Source organism: Triticum aestivum, chromosome 4A (assembly GCF_018294505.1).
Source record: "Triticum aestivum cultivar Chinese Spring chromosome 4A, IWGSC CS RefSeq v2.1, whole genome shotgun sequence".
Lineage (NCBI taxonomy): Eukaryota > Viridiplantae > Streptophyta > Magnoliopsida > Poales > Poaceae > Triticum > Triticum aestivum.
This window is the reverse complement of record NC_057803.1, coordinates 748,891,666-748,913,028: the sequence shown is the minus strand read 5'-3', so window position 1 is coordinate 748,913,028 and position 21,363 is coordinate 748,891,666. Positions and strand designations below refer to the sequence as shown.

The window sequence follows — 21,363 nt, the reverse complement described above, 5'->3', positions numbered from 1 at the left end:
GGGTACTAGTTCTAATTTTTTTAAATGGGTGAGTTGATTGAATTAAGACAACCATTAAGCCTTGATTGACAGCACACAGTATCATGTGCAGTTAACACTGTCAAAGCTTAGACCCACGCAATTAGTTGTACCAATGCACGTTGTACCATGTGCATTTAGCATGGTCAAAGTCTAGATCCACGTGATTAGCAGAACCAATGCACGTTATACCATGTGCACTTGATGCATGCTAGCTGTAGGGCTCCCGAGGCAAAAACTGAGCAAAATATATGAGAACTGAGGACAAGTTTCTTTGATCTCAGTTTCACTTAGAAACAACTATAAAGACGAGTGTGTGTGGACATAACTCACCCCACCCACCCACCCACCCACCCACCCACACACAAAGCACTATTGTGCACAAACAAATTGAGCAACGATCTGCTGAGAGCGACCATGGACCTCGCAACGGGGGCCATGGGCAGCCTGCTCCTCAAGCTTGGCGACCTCCTCACGGAGGAGTACAAGATGCAAACGGGCATCAAGCAAGATGTTGAGTATCTCAAGAGAGAGCTGACAAGCATGTACGCAGCCCTCCGCAAGGCTGGGGACGTCCCGCGGGACCAGCTCGACGAGTTGGTTAAGCTTTGGGCCGACGAAGTCAGGGACTTGTCGTTCATAATGGAGGACATCGTCGATAAGTTCCTGGTACGCGTCGAGGGAGCTGAACCTGCCATCAAGCCACGCAAAATCAAGAAGCTCATGAAGAAGATGGGAAACTTGTTCACCAAGAGCAGGACTCGCCATGAGATCTCCGATGAGATCAGGGCAATCAAGGTCCGTGTCAAGGAGGCGGCTGATCGGCGTGATAGGTACAGGGTCAATGATGTGGTTCCAGTTACCACATCCACGGTTGACCCTCGCCTATTGGCTCTGTACAAAGATCGGAAAGAGCTTGTTGGAATTGATGGGGCCTTCAACAAGCTAACCGATATGCTGTCAGATGGGGATAATGATGTGTCCAAGAAACTCAAGATACTCTCTATTTTCGGATTCGGGGGGCTTGGCAAGACTACTCTTGCCAAAGCAGTGTATGATAAGCTCAGAGGGCAGTATGATTGCAGTGCTTTTGTCCCAGTTGGAAGGAACCCTAGCCTGAAGAAACTTCTTATGGACATTCTCTGTGGAATTGACAATCAAATGTGCCAAAATTCCAATTTATCGGCATTGGATGAAAGGCTGTTGATTGATAAACTTCGAGAATTTCTCGAGAGCAAGAGGTACGCATGCATCCTATTATCCCTTTTCATATGCATAAAGAAAAATGAAAGAGATTAGCTCCATGTAAGTTAAAAAATGTTTTCTAAGATGTGCCATCTAACTTTAGGATCACATGTAAGGCAAACTACGAGCATTACTCGAGAACAAGTGGTACACATCAAGTTTCATATACATCAAATAAATGAAAAAAATAGCATCAAACGTCGCCAAGAAAGAGTTAGGGATGAGCAGTTAATTTTGTTTGAGATTTGTTAGACTGGTACACATCAAGTTTGTGTATCATGTTTTCCTACATTCTTTGCTATCATTTGGGTCACGAGTGACTGTCCAATGTTCTCCAACATTCAAATATTTTATAAGTTCTTACAATAAATGTAAATTCAACAATCGAGTTCTAGACGATGTTACATATATCGGGAAACTTAATCAGAACTAGACTTCTAGGCAAGGAAATGAAATCAAACTCGTGCAAGCATGTATGCATGTCTATCTTTTCTGGTTTTTATTCCATAATGCAAACTTGATAGTATTCTTTAAGGAGGATCTTTTCATACATGATCTCATTTTTTTAATATCTTGTTACTTGTGTGCCTTACTAAATAACTTCACTAATTTATTATATGGCTCTTGCGCTATGAATGTGGCAGGTACTTCATCGTTATTGATGATATATGGGATACGGAAATATGGAAAACAGTCACGTGCGCTCTAGTGGATAATAATTGTGCAAGCAGGATAACTGCAACTACTCGTATTCTCGATGTCGCGAAAAAGGCTGGTGAAGTATACAGGCTAGAACCACTTTCTCATGATTTATCTGAGGAGTTATTCCAGACAAGATTATTTGGTGGTAAAAACAAATGCCCTCATGATCTGCCAACAATGGCATACGGTAAAATTTTACATAAATGTGGTGGTGTACCGTTAGCTATAATCACCATGGCTAGTCTGCTCGTCAATAAACCAATGGATTTTTGGTCTAAGGTATACAACTCAATTGGTTTTGGGCACGAAGATAACAAAGATATTGAGAACACGAGAAAAATACTTCTGTTTAGCTATTATGATCTGCCTAGCCACTTAAGGACATGTTTACTGTACATGAGCATATACCCAGAGGACCACTTTATCAAGAAAAATACTTTGATATGGAAGTGGGTAACCGAAGGTTTTGTCCATGAGGAAACAGGGGCGGGATTATATGAGATTGGCGAGAGATACTTCACTGAGTTGGTAAACAGAAGCATGATACTGCCGGTAGAGACCCCGTATCAGGGCATCATATTTGGTTGTCGAGTCCATGATATGGTGCTTGATATGATCTGTCTACTTTCAAGGGAAGAAAACTTTGTTACTATATTGAGTAGCAACGAGCAATACACGTCTTCACATAGTAATGCTCGCAGGTTAGCAGTTGGACAGAGAGTCCAAAGTCTGGACAGCACACGTATGCCACAAGTAAGGTCATTTATTGCCATGTGCATTAGTGATCAGTTGCCACTGCTTTCATGTTTTAAAGTCTTACGTGTCCTAGATTTAGAAGGCGTCATGTCCCGCCGTGGCCCTATCTATCTTGGGTATCTTGGAAAGTTAGTTCACTTGAGGTATCTCGGGCTGCAGAATATGCACGTTTGTGTGCTCCCTGAAGAAATAGGAGATCTGAAGTTGTTGCAGGTGCTGGACCTGAGTGGAAATGGCGACTTAACTGAACTGCCATGCAGTATTGGTCTACTAAGTCAACTCAAGTGCCTGAACATTGAGGGAACCGACATAAAAGTGTTAGATTGGATCGGGAGCCTGACATCCCTGGAAGAGTTGTGTCTGACAAGGGTTGAAGACAAAGAGTTCTCAAGCTTATTTGTGAATGAGCTAAGCAAGCTGACAGAGTTGACACTACCGGACTCGCGGGCTATGCCTACGGCCCAAGGCCGTCGGCATAGGTCCTTTCCCGTCGGCATAGATCTATGCCTACGGCTGCCGTCGGCATAGCCCCGTCGGCGTAGATCACGTCAGCGTAGATGTGTCAGACCGTCGGCGTAGTATAGCCGTCGGCATAGGCGCATATGCCGACGGCCGTGGGATAGCCGTCGGCATAGTTTAGCCGTCGACGTTGTTTTCCGTCTGACGGCAACGGACGGCGCCGTCAACAGCGCTATTCAGGAGGCGACACGTGGCGCGATACAGGAGACGACACGTGGAGCAGGTATGCCGACGGCCTAGCCGTCGGCATACCTGCTCCACGTGTCGCACGACGGCTTCTCCTGGCGGCAGGGCTATGCCTACGGCAAAGCCGTCGGCATAGATGGAAATCTATGCCGACGGCTTTGCCGTAGGCATAGCCCTGCGACGTGGCAGCTCCTGGTTTCTCCTGGCAGCAGGGCTATGCCTACGGCAAAGCCGTCGGCATAGTTTGCCACGTGGCAAGCTCTGGTAAGTCCTGGGCGTATATATGCCGACGGCTTTGCCGTAGGCATAGTTTTTTTTTGTTTTTTTTTATTTTCCCTGTTTTCTCTTTTTCAATTCATTTGACAGCATTTCAAAACAGAACAATATGAAATTATGCAGAAATATGACAATTCATCATGTGAACATACTCAAGTTCATCTAAACATACTCAAGTTCACCATCATCATCTAAACATACTCAAGTTCATCACATCATCTAAAGATCATCACCGATGGAAGTTCATGAACATGAAAGTAGTGCAAGACATGAAACATGATAAAAGTAGGAATATGAAAGGCATGGCACGATGGCCACATGCACGGAATCTTCAAGCAAGAGCACCCCCGCCAAAACCACCACCTCCGCCATAACCACCACCACCTCCGCCATAACCACCACCACCTCCGTCAAAAGCACCACCTCCGCCAAAACCGTCATCGCGACCACCACCACTCTGCCAGATCGGAGTGACTGGGGTCGACGGAGCAGGAGTCGAGCCACCGGTCCCCTACATGTTTCAAAAAAGATTCTAACGGTAAATATGATATGATAGTGTTTCATGAACGAGAACTAGTTTGCTAGTAGTTAGGCAAATGTACTAACCGAACCATCACTGCCTAGTGCCACCCATTCATCGAACGTGGGCACGTGTGGGGGTTCTCCTGCAGGTGGTGGTGGGGGTCCCATTTGTGGTGGATCCGTGCGGTTAGTCCAAGACGCCAACATAGCCTGAATGTTAGTTAAACAAGCAAACTAGAAGATCAGAAGGAATGAAAGTGCAAAAATTTAGGTTGGTTTTAAGAGGGCAAAACTAACCGTCATCATCTGACGGTTGTAATCATCGTTTGCCTTCACTCGTTTCAAGTACTCCCGCACCTCGAGATTCCTATGCTCGACAAACTCCTTATATGCCTACATAATTTAGGTTGTTTCTAAGTGAGCAATGCTGAAAATAAACTGAGAATGCAAGATAAAAAAAGATAAGGAGGAAGTACTTACAGCATGCTGGCGGGCTAAGGGAGTCTGTGAACGCCCCGTACTCTCTAACTGGCTCGGGTTGCTAGCCCGAAGCCGTGTGTACGAGATCGAAGGAGTGATCAAGCCATCGAAACACGGATACCGGCCATTCTTCTTCCCCTGGATGGCCACCACCGCCGTGTCGTCGATCTGAGACTGGGCGACCTCAGCAACAGGAACATCCGGATGCAACTCCTGATAGTGATGAATGTAAGACCCCAGGTGCTCCTCGGTCTTGCCGTAGTATTGGCTCTCTCCCTCCTTGCGATGACTCCGCTCGCGGGCCAGCTTCCACGACTCCATGTCTGAGAGCGGCCTCTTCAACTTGTCCTCCTACAACGTCAAATAGAAGTCAGCCATACATAAGAACATGACGTAAAGAAGAACAAAAATGCATCATGCACATAGATATACCTTCATGGCCTTGAAGCCCCAGTGGTTCCTATTTCCTTGGCCGTGTGTCCCGTCGTCTCCACGGTTAGCCCGTGCCTTGATGCTCTTGGCAGCAAACTCTGCATCGGCGCCGAGCCACCTATCCACCAAACTCGCCCATCCGTCATGCCTTCCATAGCACCAACGAGGAACAACCTATGCAAATTTTGAAAGCATGACATGTGAGCACGAAACATATAGTTGACTGCTTGAAACAATGAAAAGTTAGTAATAGTTACCATCATAAACTGCTCCTTGCTCAAGGTAAGTCGTAGCTTCTGCGCTTGAGTTTTGGTCATCTTTTGGTGCAGGTAGTAGTGGTAGTACTGCGAGACGGCAACCCAGCGCACCTCGTACTGCAACTGACGAGCTTTCTTCTTCGCAGCCGCAAGCAAGACCACGTCGGCTCTGGCCTTGTGCTCGTCAAGAACTCTATAGAATTGCTGCAATCATGCAAAAACCAGAAGCAAACAAGGCATGAGTTGAGTGATTCAATGATAAACTATGAACAAAACTGAAGACAAGTGATTCAGAAGAGAACTTACCCAAAATTTGGTGATCACGGCCTTAGCGGTCGTCCCGTACTCCGCGTTGCTGCAAGCCTCGTAGTGGGCCCAGCTCGTGGCCAAAACCCGCTGCTGCGGGTCCCTGTCTGGCCGCGGGCAGAATAGGCCAGGCCAAAACTCCTTCAACAGGACAGTGATAAGGCCGTTCGGTTTACGGCCCTTTCCGTGAAGGATCCAGTTTCTGCAAAAGAATCAAATGATTGCCATGTGTACAATAAGAAAATGTTGTCATGTGTTGAAAATATGATTGAGAGGCACTTACTCTGTCCCCACAGGTTCAATGAGCCACTTGTGCTCCTCGATAGAAGGTGGTGTAGGTAGTCCGGCATTACCACGCAGCCACCCCTGCGAAGAACCCGGTGGCAAGTCACCCCACAACGCGGGATCAACCTCCCCTCCACCCTCCTCGGCCTCCTCCTCGCCCTCCTCCTCGGCCCTCCTCCTCCTCACCCTCCTCCTCGGCCTCCTCCTCCTCGCCATCAGGAACATACTCCTCCTCCTCAGACTCAGAAGGTGCCTCTGTATAGGAGGGCATCGAAGAAGACCCTCCTATTTCAGACACGGCCCGGAGTTTTTTGCCCCGGTTGCCTCTCCCCCCACCTCCTCCTCCTCTAGGGGCTCTCCCCCACCGCCTCCTCCTCTAGGGGCTCTCCCCCCACCGCCTCCTCCTCTAGGGTCTCCTCCCCCGACCCCTCCACCTCCCTGTGAGGTGTCATCCTCGCGTAGTCGGGAGGGAACCTTGTGGGCTCGTCCACTCCGAGTAAGTCCTTTAAATTTACTGAGGAAACTAGCACCGCTGGACTTGCCCATGATTATTAAACCTGCATTGAGAAGAGAATAAACAATTAGTAAAGATATCAATTAAACAAGCATACAGGAAAAACATTAATACCAGAAGAGCACATTAAGCATACTATTGTAATGATCATTAAAAGAACTTACATTTTCTAGAACCCATATGAATCATCACTATTGTAATCTATTTGTGGACCGGTCTCATCATCACTATCACGCATATCTTCTTCATTGTCTGACGGAGGTGGAGGCTCTTCCTCATCGTCAGTGTCTTCATTTAACTTTTCAAGCATAATTATGTCTCTTTGATTCACAACTGCCTCACCATCAATCCGTGCGTCGTCGTCGTTTGGGTCCAGGTCAACATAACCCAAGTCATCATCCTCGTTGTTTCGGACCACGTCATCATGTTCCTCTTGATAGAACACTCCCTCGTATGTCATGGGGTTTATGTTGTAGTAATCATCATCGTTCGGGTCCGGTAGCTTACCATGCGGCGACACCTTGAACACAACTTCCCAACCCTTTAGGTACTCTTTCTGGCATGGGTAAGGCAGATAATATACTTGTGTGGCCTGGGTAGCGGCGATAAAGAGATCAGCTCCGGCATAGACGGTTGAAGGTTTAACTTCAACTAAACCAATAGAAGGCGTATGTCTCAGACCCTTTTTGGGGTCGAACCATCGGCATTTGAACACAGTGAGACTTAGGTGTTCGCGGCCACGTTTGAATGTAAGCTCGTATATTTTTCCTACCCTTCCGTAGTAATCTACTTCATTATCTCCTTCAGTGAAGACTCCGGTATTTATGGTTTTGGGATCAGGCCGACTGTTCTGGTGCTCCTCTGTATGGAAGCGATACCCATTCACATCATACTTTTCGCATATCATGACGACAGGATCAAAACCCATGGAAACCCATCTCAATTCTTCATCCATTGATTCGGTCGGATCATTTCCCTACAAGTTTAATTGAAATTATAGGGTGCATGAGTTTAATTGAAATTATAGGGTGCATGAGTTTAATTGGAAGTGTGAACAATTACTTTCTCGATGAACCACGCAACGAAATTTTTCCTTCCATCAGCACCCTTTCGGAGAAGAGCAAGTGCCTCCGCTTCAGAAGGAGGCAGCATTCCCGTCCATTCTTCTTCAACGAATCGACTACAATAAGAAAAGCGGTATAAGAACTAGGCAAAGTGAACATAACGAATTGACTAAAAGAATGGTGCAATGGTATTACCTCATCCACTCATCCTCAACTTCCTTGATGTTGTGCAAGATATAGAACATGACATCCTCCCACTCATCTCGTGGCATGAGATAAGATTTCGAGCATCCAGCCCTACTACCTTGCCCGATGAATAGAGGCAACTTGGGTTTATACTTGGGTTCTTCTGTATTGTATCGAGACACCTTATTGTGCAACGTGGGAACATGGTCCGGATAGTAGGCTGTCCTGAGGTCTGCCACCTCCTCTAGGATAACTGCCTCAGCTATGGAAGCTTCAATCTTAGCTTTGTTTCCACATTTCTGTCTCAGATGCTTGTTTTGTCTCTCAGGGCCGTACTGCCAACGATTCTGCACAGGTCCCCCCAACAATACCTCGTTCGGGAGGTGCAAAAGGAGATGTGTCATCGGAGTAAAGAAGCCTGGCGGGAAGATCTTCTCTAGCTTGCATATCAACTCCGGCGCCTTCTTATGCATTTCTTTTATCTTCTCAGGACATACTTCTTTAGCACAAAGCGTGCGGAAGAAATGGCTTAACTCCGCAAGCACACGCCAGACACGCTCGGGAACATAGCCCCGAACCATCACCGGCATAATCCGCTCAATCCATACATGATAGTCATGACTCTTGAGCCCGGTCACTCTGCCCGTTGAAAGATTGACCCCCTTACTTATATTCGACGCATAACCATCAGTGAACTTCACGACGTGTTTCAGCCACTTGAATGTCTCCATCTTATGATCCTTTTTAAGTACGAAGTCAGCATCTGGCTTGAACCAAGATTTTCGACTGCCTGTGGGAGGCTGCATGTGTAGACGTGGTCTATCGCAAATATTCTGTTGATCAACTCTAGCATTAACATTATCCTTTGTCTTATCAGGAATGTTGAGGATCGTGTGAAAAAGGGACTCTGCGACATTCTTTTCGGTGTGCATCACGTCTATGTTGTATGGAAGTTTGAGGTCCTTAAAATAGGGAAGCTGCGTGAAGGGGGTAATGTGAGTCCAGTTGTGCGTCTCACCATATCCTTCAAAAATTTTCCCTTTACTTTTTCCTTTGCCCTCGCCCTCGTCTTCGCATGTGGCTTTGCCTTTGCCTTTGCCTTTGCCTTTCCCCTCACCGGCAGGCTTAAGAGCTTTCAGCTGAGCAAGCACATCCTCACCAGAAAACGTTGGAATCTCATTTACTTCATGGACAACTTTGCCTTTTGTGAAGTTCTTCTTGTCTTCCCTATCAGGATGGTCTGGAGGGAGGAACTGTCGATGCAGGTCAAATGCAACATACTTGCCACCCTTCTTCAGCCAAATGAAAATCAAGGCCTGCATGCACACTGGGCAAGGCATCTTTCCACTTGTACACCATCCGCAGAACAAGGCATAACCGGGAAAGTCATGCATGCAATATTGTAGCCAAACTTTCATCAAGAAATTTTTCTGCAGATGTCGGTCGTATGTCAACCTCGGGAAGTACCAAGAATGGTGCAAATCATCCACCAACGGCTGCATAAACACACTCAAATTCTTCCCCGGATATTCAGGCCCCGGAATTATAAGCGACAGGAACATGGTCTTGCGTTGCATTATGGCGCCGGGAGGGAGATTCAGCGGAATAACAAATACGGGCCAACAGCTGTATGGATTAGATGACATACCATATGGATTGAACCCATCACCTGTTATAGCAATTCTGACATTCCCAGCCTCGGCTGCTTCCTCCGGGTACTCTATATCGAATGACTTCCATGCTTCACCTCCTGATGGATGTACAATTTTTTTTGGATTGTACCTTTTCCCTTCCTTGTGCCACTTCATCATTTTGGCAGACTCCTCGGTGATGAAAAGGCGCTGTAGTCTTTTTATAAAATCAAGATACCGAAGAACCTTCACAGGGATTTTTAGCTGCTGCTTCTGACCATGCTTATCGACCACCTCAATATACCGAGAGGAACCGCACTTCCTACAGTACTTGTCATCCGCATACTCATGCCTAAACAAAAGGCAATTCTTTGGACAAACATGTATTTTCTCATAGTCCATCGAGAGCGCCTTCATGATTTTCTTCGTACCGTACATGGTTTTCGGCAGTTCATGGCCCTCAGGCAGGCTGTTAGCCCATACTCCCAGAAATGCTTCGAAGCAACCTCGGCTACAGCCGTACTCAGCCTTGACTGCCATCAGTTGCGAGATGGCATCCAGCACAGACAGCTTGGCACCCTCATAGAGAGGTTTCTTTGACGAGGCCAAGATTTTCAGGAAGGCCTTTGCGGTTTCCTCCGGCTCCTCCGGTTCATTCGCTGAATGTGACGGAGGTGTCGGCTGTGCAGCAAAGACATCATCTAGCATGTCTCTAACCCCATCGTCCTCATAACCAGCGACGCGTTGTCGTATCACATCCTCTCTACCACGGTCCCGCTGGGCAAAGTTTATCGGCATATTGAAGTTGGGCATAAATCCATGCGTGCGAAGGTGCTTAGTCATCTCACTCTTATCTCTGCGGATACGCCTCTTACATCTGGCACACGGGCATTCTGGCACCATCCTCATTGGACTACGGAATATCTCTTTCAAAAACACATCAGTTTTCTCGATCCACTCTGTTGTTACTTGATTCCGACGGAAAAACCCACTATACATCCACTGATTATCTGCCATCTCTACTTTATTGGAAGCCACACAACAAAATTAAGGATTCATTAAAATTACTCACATCAATATTTTATTTTATTTTTTACAAGGTTGATGAGTAATCCACCTACATCTCTAATAGGTAAAGATGGGTCCTAATCCCACCCGAGAATGTGTAGATTGAGTACGGTCCATGCTCTACCCCATTCCGAGACAAAATTTCGGCAGCACCTCCCCGCTGTTCTCCAAATACACGTCTCGGCAAAATGCCGAGAGAATGTGCATCCGGAGAACAACAGGGAGGCGCCGCCGAAATCCTGTCTCGGAACGGGGTAGAGCATGAACAACGTACCCAATCTACACATCCTCGGGCTGTCCGTGGAAAGCGCTGGACAATCCGAAAGAGCTGCGGTGATAAATATGCAATTGAATGCATATTTATCGATGCAACCCTTTTGGACGGGAGACCTAGGTTACGCGACTTGATGTGAAAATTCAATCTAGTGACATGAGAAAAAGTGGACGAGGTCATGGAATTGTTGCTCACCCTCCGATGTAGTCGATCAAAGGAGAGGGACGATCGTGGACCAACACCTCCAACGTCGGCGATCACTCCACGAAGATGGAACACCACAAATCCTGTTAATTACACCGAGTGAAAAAAATTAGGTCATCACATCACATTAAGCATTGATACTTTTAACTATGAAAAAAAATCATGTTTCGTCAAGTGTCAAATTTGGAAGCACTTATCATATCGCAATTTAGGCCATCACCTCACATTAAGCATTGACACATCAATTTTTTTGCCAAGATCATCATGATGAAATAACCACTTATCGTATCCCAAATTTGAAGCACATCTCACATAGCTACTTAACAACATCACAAACTGAAAATAAAATCTTCGTTAACAATTTTATGAACTAAGTGACTTAAGTTGCTTTTTTAACTATGAAAATAAAATCTTTTTTAACTATGAAATAACAATATTCATCCATCTAGCAACCTAACAACATCCAATATCCATCCATGCATCCATTCATACATCCAACAATAGCTAAATAATGCAAAAAATGAAAAAAAAAGAGTGTTCGCTCACCGGGCAGAGAGGCGTCACGCTGGTGGAGTTGGAGGCAGGGGCCGGCGATGGAGGTGAGGGGAGGGCCGGGGCGGAGCTGGGCCGGCCGGGGAGGGCCGGGGCGGAGCGAGCGAGGGAGGGCGGAGCTGGGCCGGCCGGGGAGGGCCGGGGCGGAGCTGGGCCGGCCGGGGAGGGCCGGGGCGGAGCGAGGGAGGCTAGGGCATGGGCCGGCCGGGGCGGCGTCCACGCACGGCGGCCGGGGTCGAGGAGGGAGGGGCGGGGGCGGCTGGAGCGAGGGAGGGCGGGGGCGGCCGGAGCGAGGGAGGGTGGGGGCGGCGGCAGGGGACGCGGGTGGGGGCGGCAGGGGGCGCGGGCGAGGAGAGTGGGCGGCGACAGGGGGCGGGGGAGAACGCGGCGGCGGCGCGGGTGTGGAGGCGCACGGCGGCGGCGACGAGAGGCGCAGGTGGATTTGCGGGCGAGTGAGTGGTGGAGATGGGCCGGCTGAGGATAAGGACGAGCTATGCCGACGGCTAAGCCGTCGGCATAGGTACTGATGCCACGTGGCACCTATGCCGACGGCTTAGCCGTAGGCATAGTTATATTTTTTATTTTTTTAATGTTTTTAATAGCTTATATTTTTTCTTCTTTCTGTTTTTTTATTTCATATAAATTTTTGATGTTTTTATAGTCATCAGTTATATTTTTACACATAGAGAGGAGGTGAAGGCGCCATGTGGCTTTTTTTTGCAACAACTTTTATACATGTTTAACATTTTTAAAAAAATATTATTAACTGTCTTCAAATATATTTTTAGTGTATATTATTTTCATACGCATTGGAAAGTTTTGTTTACATATAAAATGAGGGACCGACGCGTCCGTTTCCCCCCTCCAGGTCCCGGCGGCGACGCCGTCCGTGACGGGGGCCACACCCCGGAGATGCGTGCCGCCTCTTCGGACTGCCACAACACCACCCCGCATGTATGAGGGCCCGGTACGACGCTCCGGTGGCATTGCTACCCCCCCCCAGGGTCCCCGTCCCGGCTAACCCTGTAGCGTTTGACCACGGGATCTAGCCCTTTGACTTTGCACGGACGGGCTTTGACCAGTGGACCTCTCCACCCGGTTGTGTCGGGTCGGCCCAGAGGGACACCAGGGGACAACATCCGGGCCAAACCCACAGCTACATCCACTCCATGTAGACCAGACGCGTCCGTTTCCCCCCTGCAGGTGCCGGCGGCGGCGCCGTCCGTGAGGGGGGCCACGCACCGGAGACGCGTGTCGCCTCTTCGGACATGCCACAACACCACCCCGCATGTATGAGGGCCCGGTACTACACTCCGGTGGCATTGCTTCCCCCCTAGGGCCCCCGTCCCGGCTCAGAGAGACACCCGGGAGCAACATCCGGGCCAGACCCACAACAAGATCCTCTCCGTGTATACCCCGACGCGTCCGTTTCCCCCTCCACGTGTCGGCGTCGGGCCGTCCGTGACGGGGGCCACACCCCGGAGACGTGTGCCGCCTCTTCTGACATGCCACAACACCACCCCGCATGTATGAGGGCCCGGTACGATGCTCCGGTGGCATTGCTACCCCCCTGGGCCCCCGTCCCGGCTAACCCTGTAGCGTTTGACTACGGGATCTAGCCCTTTGACTTTGCACGGACGGGCTTTGACCAGTGGACCTCTCCACCCGGTTGTGTCAGGTCCGCCCATAGAGACACCCGGGAGCAACATCCGGGCCAGACCCACAACAAGATCCCCTCCGTGTAGACCCTACTAGTCCGTTTCCCCCCTCCAGGTGCCGGCGGCGGCGCCGTCCGTGAGGGGGGCCACGCCCCGGAGACGCGTGCCGCCTCTTCGGACATTTCACCACACCACCCCGCATGTATGAGGGTCCGGTGCGATGCTTCGGTGGCATTGCTACCCCCCAGGCCCCCTCCCGCCTAACCCTGTAGCGTTTGACCACGGGATCTAGCCCTTTGACTTTGCACGGACGGGCTTTGACCAGCGGACCTTCCCACCCGGTTGTGTTAGGTCAGCCCATAGGAACACTTTGGAGCAACAACCGGGCCAGACCTACAGCAAGATCCCCTCCATGTAGACCCGACGCACCCGTTTCCCCCCTCCAGGTGCCGGCGGTGGCGCCGTCCGTGAGGGGGGGCACACCCCGGACACGCTCCGGTGGCATTGCTACCCCCCAGGGCCCCCGTCCCGCCTAACCTTGTAGCGTTTGACCACGGGATCTAGCCCTTTGACTTTGCACGGACGGGCTTTGACCAGTGGACCTCTCCACCCGGTTGTGTCGGGTCAGCCCAGAGGGACACCGGGGAGCAACATCTGGGCCAAACCCACAGCTAAATCCACTCCGTGTAGACCCGATGCGGTAGTTTCCCCCCTCCAGGTGCCGGCGGCGACGCCGTCCGTGAGGGGGCCACGCACCGGAGACGCGTGCGGCCTCTTCGGACATGCCACAACACCACCCCACATGTATGAGGCGCGGTACGATACTCCGATGGCATTGCTACCCCCCAGGGCCCCCGTCCCGCCTAACCCTGGAGCGGTTGACCACGAGATCTAGCCCTTTGACTTCGCACGGACGGGCTTTGATCAGTGGACCTCTCCACCCGGTTGTGTCAGGTCGGCCCAAAGGGACACCGGGGAGCAACATCCGGGCCAGATCCACAGCAAGATCCTCTCTGTGTAGACCCGACGCGTCTGTTTCCCCCTCCAGGTGCCGGCGTCGGTGCCGTCCGTGACGGGGGCCACACCCCAGAGACGTGTGCCGCCTCTTCCGACATGCCACAACACCACCCCGCATGTATGAGAGCCCGGTACGACATTCCGGTGGCATTGCTACCCCCCAGGGCCCCCGTCCCGGCTAACCCTGTAGCGTTTGACTACGGGATCTAGCCCTTTGACTTTGCACGGACGGGCTTTGACCAGTGGACCTCTCCACCCGGTTGTGTCAGGTCCGCCCATAGAGACACCCGGGAGCAACATCCGGGCCAGACCCACAACAAGATCCTCTCCGTGTATACCCCGACGCGTCCGTTTCCCCCTCCAGGTGTCGGCGTCGGGCCGTCCGTGACGGGGGCCACACCCCGGAGACGTGTGCCGCCTCTTCTGACATGCCACAACACCACCCCGCATGTATGAGGGCCCGGTACGATGCTCCGGTGGCATTGCTACCCCCCTGGGCCCCCGTCCCGGCTAACCCTGTAGCGTTTGACTACGGGATCTAGCCCTTTGACTTTGCACGGACGGGCTTTGACCAGTGGACCTCTCCACCCGGTTGTGTCAGGTCCGCCCATAGAGACACCCGGGAGCAACATCCGGGCCAGACCCACAACAAGATCCCCTCCGTGTAGACCCTACTAGTCCGTTTCCCCCCTCCAGGTGCCGGCGGCGGCGCCGTCCGTGAGGGGGGCCACGCCCCGGAGACGCGTGCCGCCTCTTCGGACATTTCACCACACCACCCCGCATGTATGAGGGTCCGGTGCGATGCTTCGGTGGCATTGCTACCCCCCAGGCCCCCCTCCCGCCTAACCCTGTAGCGTTTGACCACGGGGTCTAGCCCTTTGACTTTGCACGAACGGGCTTTGACCAGCGGACCTTCCCACCCGGTTGTGTTAGGTCAGCCCATAGGAACACTTTGGAGCAACAACCGGGCCAGACCTACAGCAAGATCCCCTCCATGTAGACCCGACGCACCCGTTTCCCCCCTCCAGGTGCCGGCGGTGGCGCCGTCCGTGAGGGGGGCACACCCCGTACACGCTCCGGTGGCATTGCTACCCCCGAGGGCCCCCGTCCCGCCTAACCCTGTAGCGTTTGACCACGGGATCTAGCCCTTTGACTTTGCACGGACGGGCTTTGACCAGTGGACCTCTCCACCCGGTTGTGTCGGGTCAGCCCAGAGGGACACCGGGGAGCAACATCTGGGCCAAACCCACAGCTAAATCCACTCCGTGTAGACCCGATGCGGTAGTTTCCCCCCTCCAGGTGCCGGCGGCGATGCCGTCCGTGAGGGGGCCACGCACCGGAGACGCGTGCGGCCTCTTCGGACATGCCACAACACCACCCCACATGTATGAGGCGCGGTACGATGCTCCGGTGGCATTGCTACCCCCCAGGGCCCCCGTCCCCCCTAACCCTGGAGCGGTTGACCACGAGATCTAGCCCTTTGACTTTGCACGGACGGGCTTTGACCAGTGGACCTCTCCACCCGGTTGTGTCAGGTCCGCCCATAGAGACACCCGGGAGCATCATCCGGGCCAGACCCACAGATGCATCCACTCCATGTAGACCCGACGCGTCCGTTCCCCTCCTCCAGGTGCCGGCGGCGGCGCCGTCCGTGACGGGGCCACACCCCGGAGATGCGTGCCGCCTCTTCGGACATGGCTTAACACCATCCGGTTGTGGTAGGTCATCCGATATATATGAACACTTGGAGCAAAGTCCCCTTCGTATAGACCCGATGCGGCTGTCCCCATTCCAGTTGCCGGCTGGCGGCGGCACCGTTCGTGAGGGGGGTCACACCGCTCTGTACAGAACCGAAAAATAATGTATGTATGCTTATTAACACATACTATATGTAAGTTAGTTAAATAATAATAATAAAGAAAACAGTGAAGAAAAAGAAAAAAAACTATATGTATGCTTACTATATGCTTATTAACACATACTATATGAATGCTTATTAACACAATCTATATGTATGCTTATTAACACATACTGTATGCTTAATAATAATAATACTATATGGAAAAAAAGAAAAAAAGAAAAAAAAAACTATGCCGACGGCAAAGCCGTCGGCATAGCTACGGCCAGGACAGATGGACAGCGCCGCGGATCGATGACGTGTCACCTGTGCCGACGGCTGCCGTCGGCATAGGTCCTGGTCGGTGCGCTCTGGATCGGTGACGTGTCACCCGTATCTATGCCGACGGCCACCCGTCACGGCCGTCGGCATAGATTTGACGTCGTTAGCCGGCCGTGATGAGCGTTGTCGGCGGGCCCGCATCTATGCCGACGGCCAGTATATGCCGACGGCAGCTGTAGGTGTAGTCCGGGATAAGCCGACGGCTGCGTTGTGCCGACGGCTGCTGTCGGCGTAGACGGGGATAGCCCGACGGCGGTTGTATGCCGACGGCCAGGATCTAGCTGTCGGCATAGCTCGGATTAGGCCGACGGTGGCCGTCGGCATACATTTGGCTGTCGGCTTAGAGCCCTGTTCCGGTAGTGTGAGGAAGCTCCGCATTAGTCGGGTTTTATGCTTATATAGTGCTAGCTCAATAAGAACTTGTGCGGAGTCATTGGCCAAACTGCAGAAAATCCAAGTCACAGATATTTTTAGAATGGACTTAGCGATTTCTGTCAGTGGCAACAGCTGGTTGGAAGGTTATGTGCCCCCTCCGCAACTCTGTGTTCTACGCATGTCATGCAGAGAATGTGGGCTGTTAGCAAAGATTAGTTCCTCACTTCTTCTGAACCTCACCCATCTATCAATACATGTGGAGAGTTCAGATCTGAAGATCTTTGGACTACTTCCAGAGCTTGTTACCCTCCGGTTGTACATGGTCGACGTTCGCCACCATGGTGTCATGGGGGGTGCAGGTGCATTCCCGAAGCTGAGGTTTTTCAAGACAGACGCAACGCTCGGCCAGTTTGCAGAAGGAGATATGCCACGCCTTAAATGGCTCCAGTTCAGCGTCACAGTGTGGAGTAAGTATGAAAACCTTCACTTTGACTTTGGTAGCTTGGGGAATCTCCCAGAGCTTGAGAAAGTCACAGCCCGTGTATGTTGTGGCCTTGATGTGGACACCGACAAGGTTGATGAAGCGGTGAAGCACGCAATTGAGATCCTCCCCAAGCGTCTCGTTCTTCGTTTCGCACATCAAGACATGTTTCCAGACGAAGAAAAGGAAATTGAGGTCCTCCCCAACCCCAAGCGTGGTTTCCCGTCTGAAGAAGACGAATTCTGGGACCTCTCAACAGGGAGGGTAAGTATATGTCCATTCATGTTGATTTCCACAGGTAAGCTCGGTTTAATTTGTGTCACAGGCTAAATGCGTACAACTACCGATTTTTCAGAGAGACGTGTGGATACCTTATGCCAGGTAGTGGAAGCTAGCTCTGCACGCATCTGCACTGTCGTAAGCTCCCCTTATCACGCTGCAACCTGCATGTCTTCCTTCCTGACGCAAAAAAACACTAGCTAGTACATTTGCACATATATATTTCTTATCATGTCATACTTGTACTTATACACGTTATATGTGACAGTTTTATTTCAAATATATAGGTTGGCAGTATTAACCAATCTCAGCAAAGAAAAGAGAAGATACAACATACTTCCACGGATATATTACCAGCTGAATGTTTTTTTTTCGTTTGGCTTAATTCTTGGCACACGGAAAAACCAATTTCTTTAGTTTTTGTGGTTCTACAATCTTTTACAGTGCCTTGTTGCCTCGAAAAAAAGGGTCTCCTACAAAAAAGAATAGGTTGCATATTTTGTACTGGCTGTGTAAGTCCTTAACTATGTAGCTTAATTATTTGTTCAAACTTCAAACCAAAAAAATTAGTCCTACTTTCTGCAGAAAATCACAAAAAAAGAGTATTGTTTGATTTGTGGCGTCGAGTAAAAGTTTTCTTTGGTTTTTCACTTATGAAAAAAGAAGAAAAAGGAAAAAGGTCTTTAGTTCTTTGTACCATTTGGTTTTTCTTATGTAAATTGTTTTGTGTTCTGGGTTTGGAGGCGGGTGTGTGTATGTATGTGTTTCTAGGTTTTTTTTGGGTGGGGGGGGGGGGGGGGGGGGGTGTAACTCCGCCTATGCTAATATAGATGTTACACATCATGTTGCTTAGCCGGTCCCAAGCCCGGAAAAAGGAGGAGGGACCAAACATACCCACTCAAGGGGGGTTATAGTGACCATTTTGTGTTCACAGTTCATTGTATATAATGTTTTTGACATGAAGCAGTGGGGAAATTACCGAGGAAAATGAAACACACATGGTATTCCTTTGTAGCCTTCTCTACCACACGATGTAAGTCTAGTCCTTGTTCATGTTTTGTAGAGAACACATGGTCTGCAGCTGAGGCTTAATTTCGGTATGTTTACTAGTCATCTGGAAATTTGATTAACGCAAAGTTTCTTTGTAGCCCGTCCTATGCGGTACCCTTTATCTCTGCCGTTGGTCGCCGCATTGAGATATGTGCTAGTGCATTATTGTTACAGCAGCCACAGAGTGATTAGTAAGGCTAGATGAACAGTGGTTTTGATTCCCATCGCTGTCCCGGCCTGTCGCTGTCCCTGTCACGTCCACCTGGTATTATAATCGAGCCTGTCCCCACTCCCATAGTCTGGTATTATAATCGAGCCTGTCGTCGTTCGTGGAGGTGTCGGAGGTCTGCCCCGGCCTGAGCTGCAGCGGCAGCAGCAACATCGACGCCGCCGCCAACGCCGGACACGATCTCCCGTCGCCGGCAGCGGCACCCGTTGCAGCGACGCTGGCGCAGGCGCAAGCAGCTCACGCGACGAAGAAGGTCGGCGGCTACACGTGGTGAAGAGGCGAAGAGGAAGAACAGGATATACGTGAGAGGAAGAACATGACATACGCGGTGAAGAGGAAGAACAGGATATACGTGAGATGAGATGCCCGCCACACACCGGACATTTTTGTTTAGCTCGTGCTGACTGCGGCATCTGATTTGCTGCAGGTTTCAGGAAGCAGATCCGGTACGAGTCCCGCAAGGCCCGCGCCGACGGCAGGATGAGGATCAATGGCCGCTTCGCCATGTCGCCGTGTCCTCGTTCATGGCGAAGGGGGAAGAGGCGGGGAAGAGGAGAGCTGTGGAAGAGGAAAGCACGAGAACAGAGGTGTCGGTCGGGGGAATAAAGAGGTGAGCGGGCCAGATGTAGCGGCGCAGGTCAGGTCATGTCGTGAACAGTGGCCTAATAAGGCCGGCCCATCATTAGAAAATCGTAGACCTCGCACCAGAAGATTAAGGTATAAGCGTTTGTCCCCATCTGCTGTGTGCACACATCTCAATAAAACATGGACAAGATTGAAAGGCTGAGATAGAGGGTACCACGTAACTCCAGTTAGGAAAAACCGCTCTCTTTGATTAACTTCATGATCATTTCTCTCCATAATGCTTTATAAGGTTAGTTGCAGGCTACGTGCCTACTCAAGTTACTGTCCCTTTATTTTCTCCACAAAACCTGAGCATGCGGCCGATTGTAGAGAAGTATGCATAGCGGCGTAGCGCTCAATGGAAACTGAAGTACTACTTAATGTGAATTTCAAAATTTTGATCATGAAAAGGCGATGGAGCTAGGATAGAAACTTTTGTGCCATATGGGTCTGCAAAGAGCCAAATTAATGTAAAGCAGCCATGGCGCCTTAGGATTCATTGATAAAAAGGTATGCAGCTAAACTCCCAAGAGGTACGTGGTGAATAATAGTTGTATTATGCTTTTTGTTAGTGAGAGAATTTGTCTTGCCAGCAACTTTGGTTGCATCTATCTTTTTCATTTTTCATTTTTAAATATGGTTGCATCCATGTCGCCAGTTTCACTGAATTTGTTTGCATCTATCTTTTTCCTTTTTCATTTTTAAATATGGTTGCATCCATGTTGCCGGTTTCACTGAATTTGGTTGCATCTGACAGTTGCTTCCTTTCTTCACAGAACCAGAGGATGTGGCAGGTTTTTGGACAACACAACGAGAAGACATCGTTACTCTTCGGGAATAACTGAAGCACCATTTCCAAGGAAGCAGAGTGGAACATATATATCTTGCCCACTGGTAGCAGAGTGCTAATTTTTCATTATGGAGACGCTGTTGCGCTGCTGGATTAGCTCTTCCATGCCGAGACGCCTATGAAATCCTCAAAAGGTAGCAGTTGGGAGATGGTCCAGTGGAATTGTGGAACAGAGGACTGGCCAGTGTAGAAAATGTTGATGGATTCTAAGCAATGTAACTAATGTAGACAATGTGCGAATAGTCGATTCAAGAGTCTCCCTTTTTTATTTTTTTAAACATTAAAACCAGATGCATCTACAATGATGCACATTGTTGTACTAACTTACCATGAGATCACAGATTGGGAAACACCACCTTGACGCAGAAATTCATGTGCCTTTTGTGATGTGAAGGACGGTTAAGACTGAATATTCTCGCACTTGCCTGAAAACAGTAGGAGTTACACAGTTAGCCTACTTGCCAAGAGGTTAGGGATCGAATAGTCAGCATGTTCCATTTTGATGCTTGCCTCCCCTGGTGCATACGCAAACACAAGGCTGTAGTTATCTATTACAACTTACAGACTTACAGTGCCAATGTCCCTGATGAACGCTTGCTGCTGTGCGCGAACTGAAGGTTTCAGAATCTTTGTGCAGCATATATCATCAGAACTTTGCCTTGCGATGCCCTCTTCCCAGTCAACAACATATCTGCATTGGAGAAAGGAAAGTAGCCTTCACTTTTACTGGAGAAAGGAAGGAACATTTCCGAATGTGAAAGGAAATTACGGAATGAGATTCGCCTAGTAACAAAACAAAACAGCCTACACACTGAAGAATATATATACTTGTATTGAAGAGATACGTCTGAATTCTGAACCGCAGTTGAAGAATCTTAGACTTGCATCGCGTTTTGAGGATTTAATGCCTGGATCGACAGGACTGTAACGTCCGATGGGCGCGGGATCTCCACACACCCCCGCTCCGGCCGCTGTCGCCGCCGGTACTCCTCTCCCCTCCCCTCCCCTGTTCCTCCGCAGGGGAGAGGAAACCGCGGTCGCGAAGATGCGCGAAGGGAGAAGAATGGATAGAGCAGCGGCGGAGGTTCGTCGCCGGCGACGACGAGCTGTGGTGGAGGGCGACGGCATTGGTCTGTGTCCTTTT

The 21,363-nt window shown here is 50.0% G+C and overlaps 1 protein-coding gene across 1 annotated transcript; it reads left to right on the top strand.

The window, feature by feature from the left end:
* Positions 1 to 381: 381 nt before the first annotated feature.
* Positions 382 to 20,214, top strand: LOC123084585 (disease resistance protein RGA5). The gene is made up of 8 exons (XM_044506106.1): positions 382 to 1,259; positions 1,908 to 1,961; positions 2,052 to 3,146; positions 16,692 to 17,451; positions 17,543 to 17,568; positions 18,833 to 19,015; positions 19,173 to 19,355; positions 20,127 to 20,214. Exons 1-8 carry the CDS (start codon positions 436 to 438, stop codon positions 20,212 to 20,214), a joined length of 3,213 nt encoding a protein of 1,070 aa, XP_044362041.1. The 5' UTR covers positions 382 to 435.
* Positions 20,215 to 21,363: the final 1,149 nt, after the last annotated feature.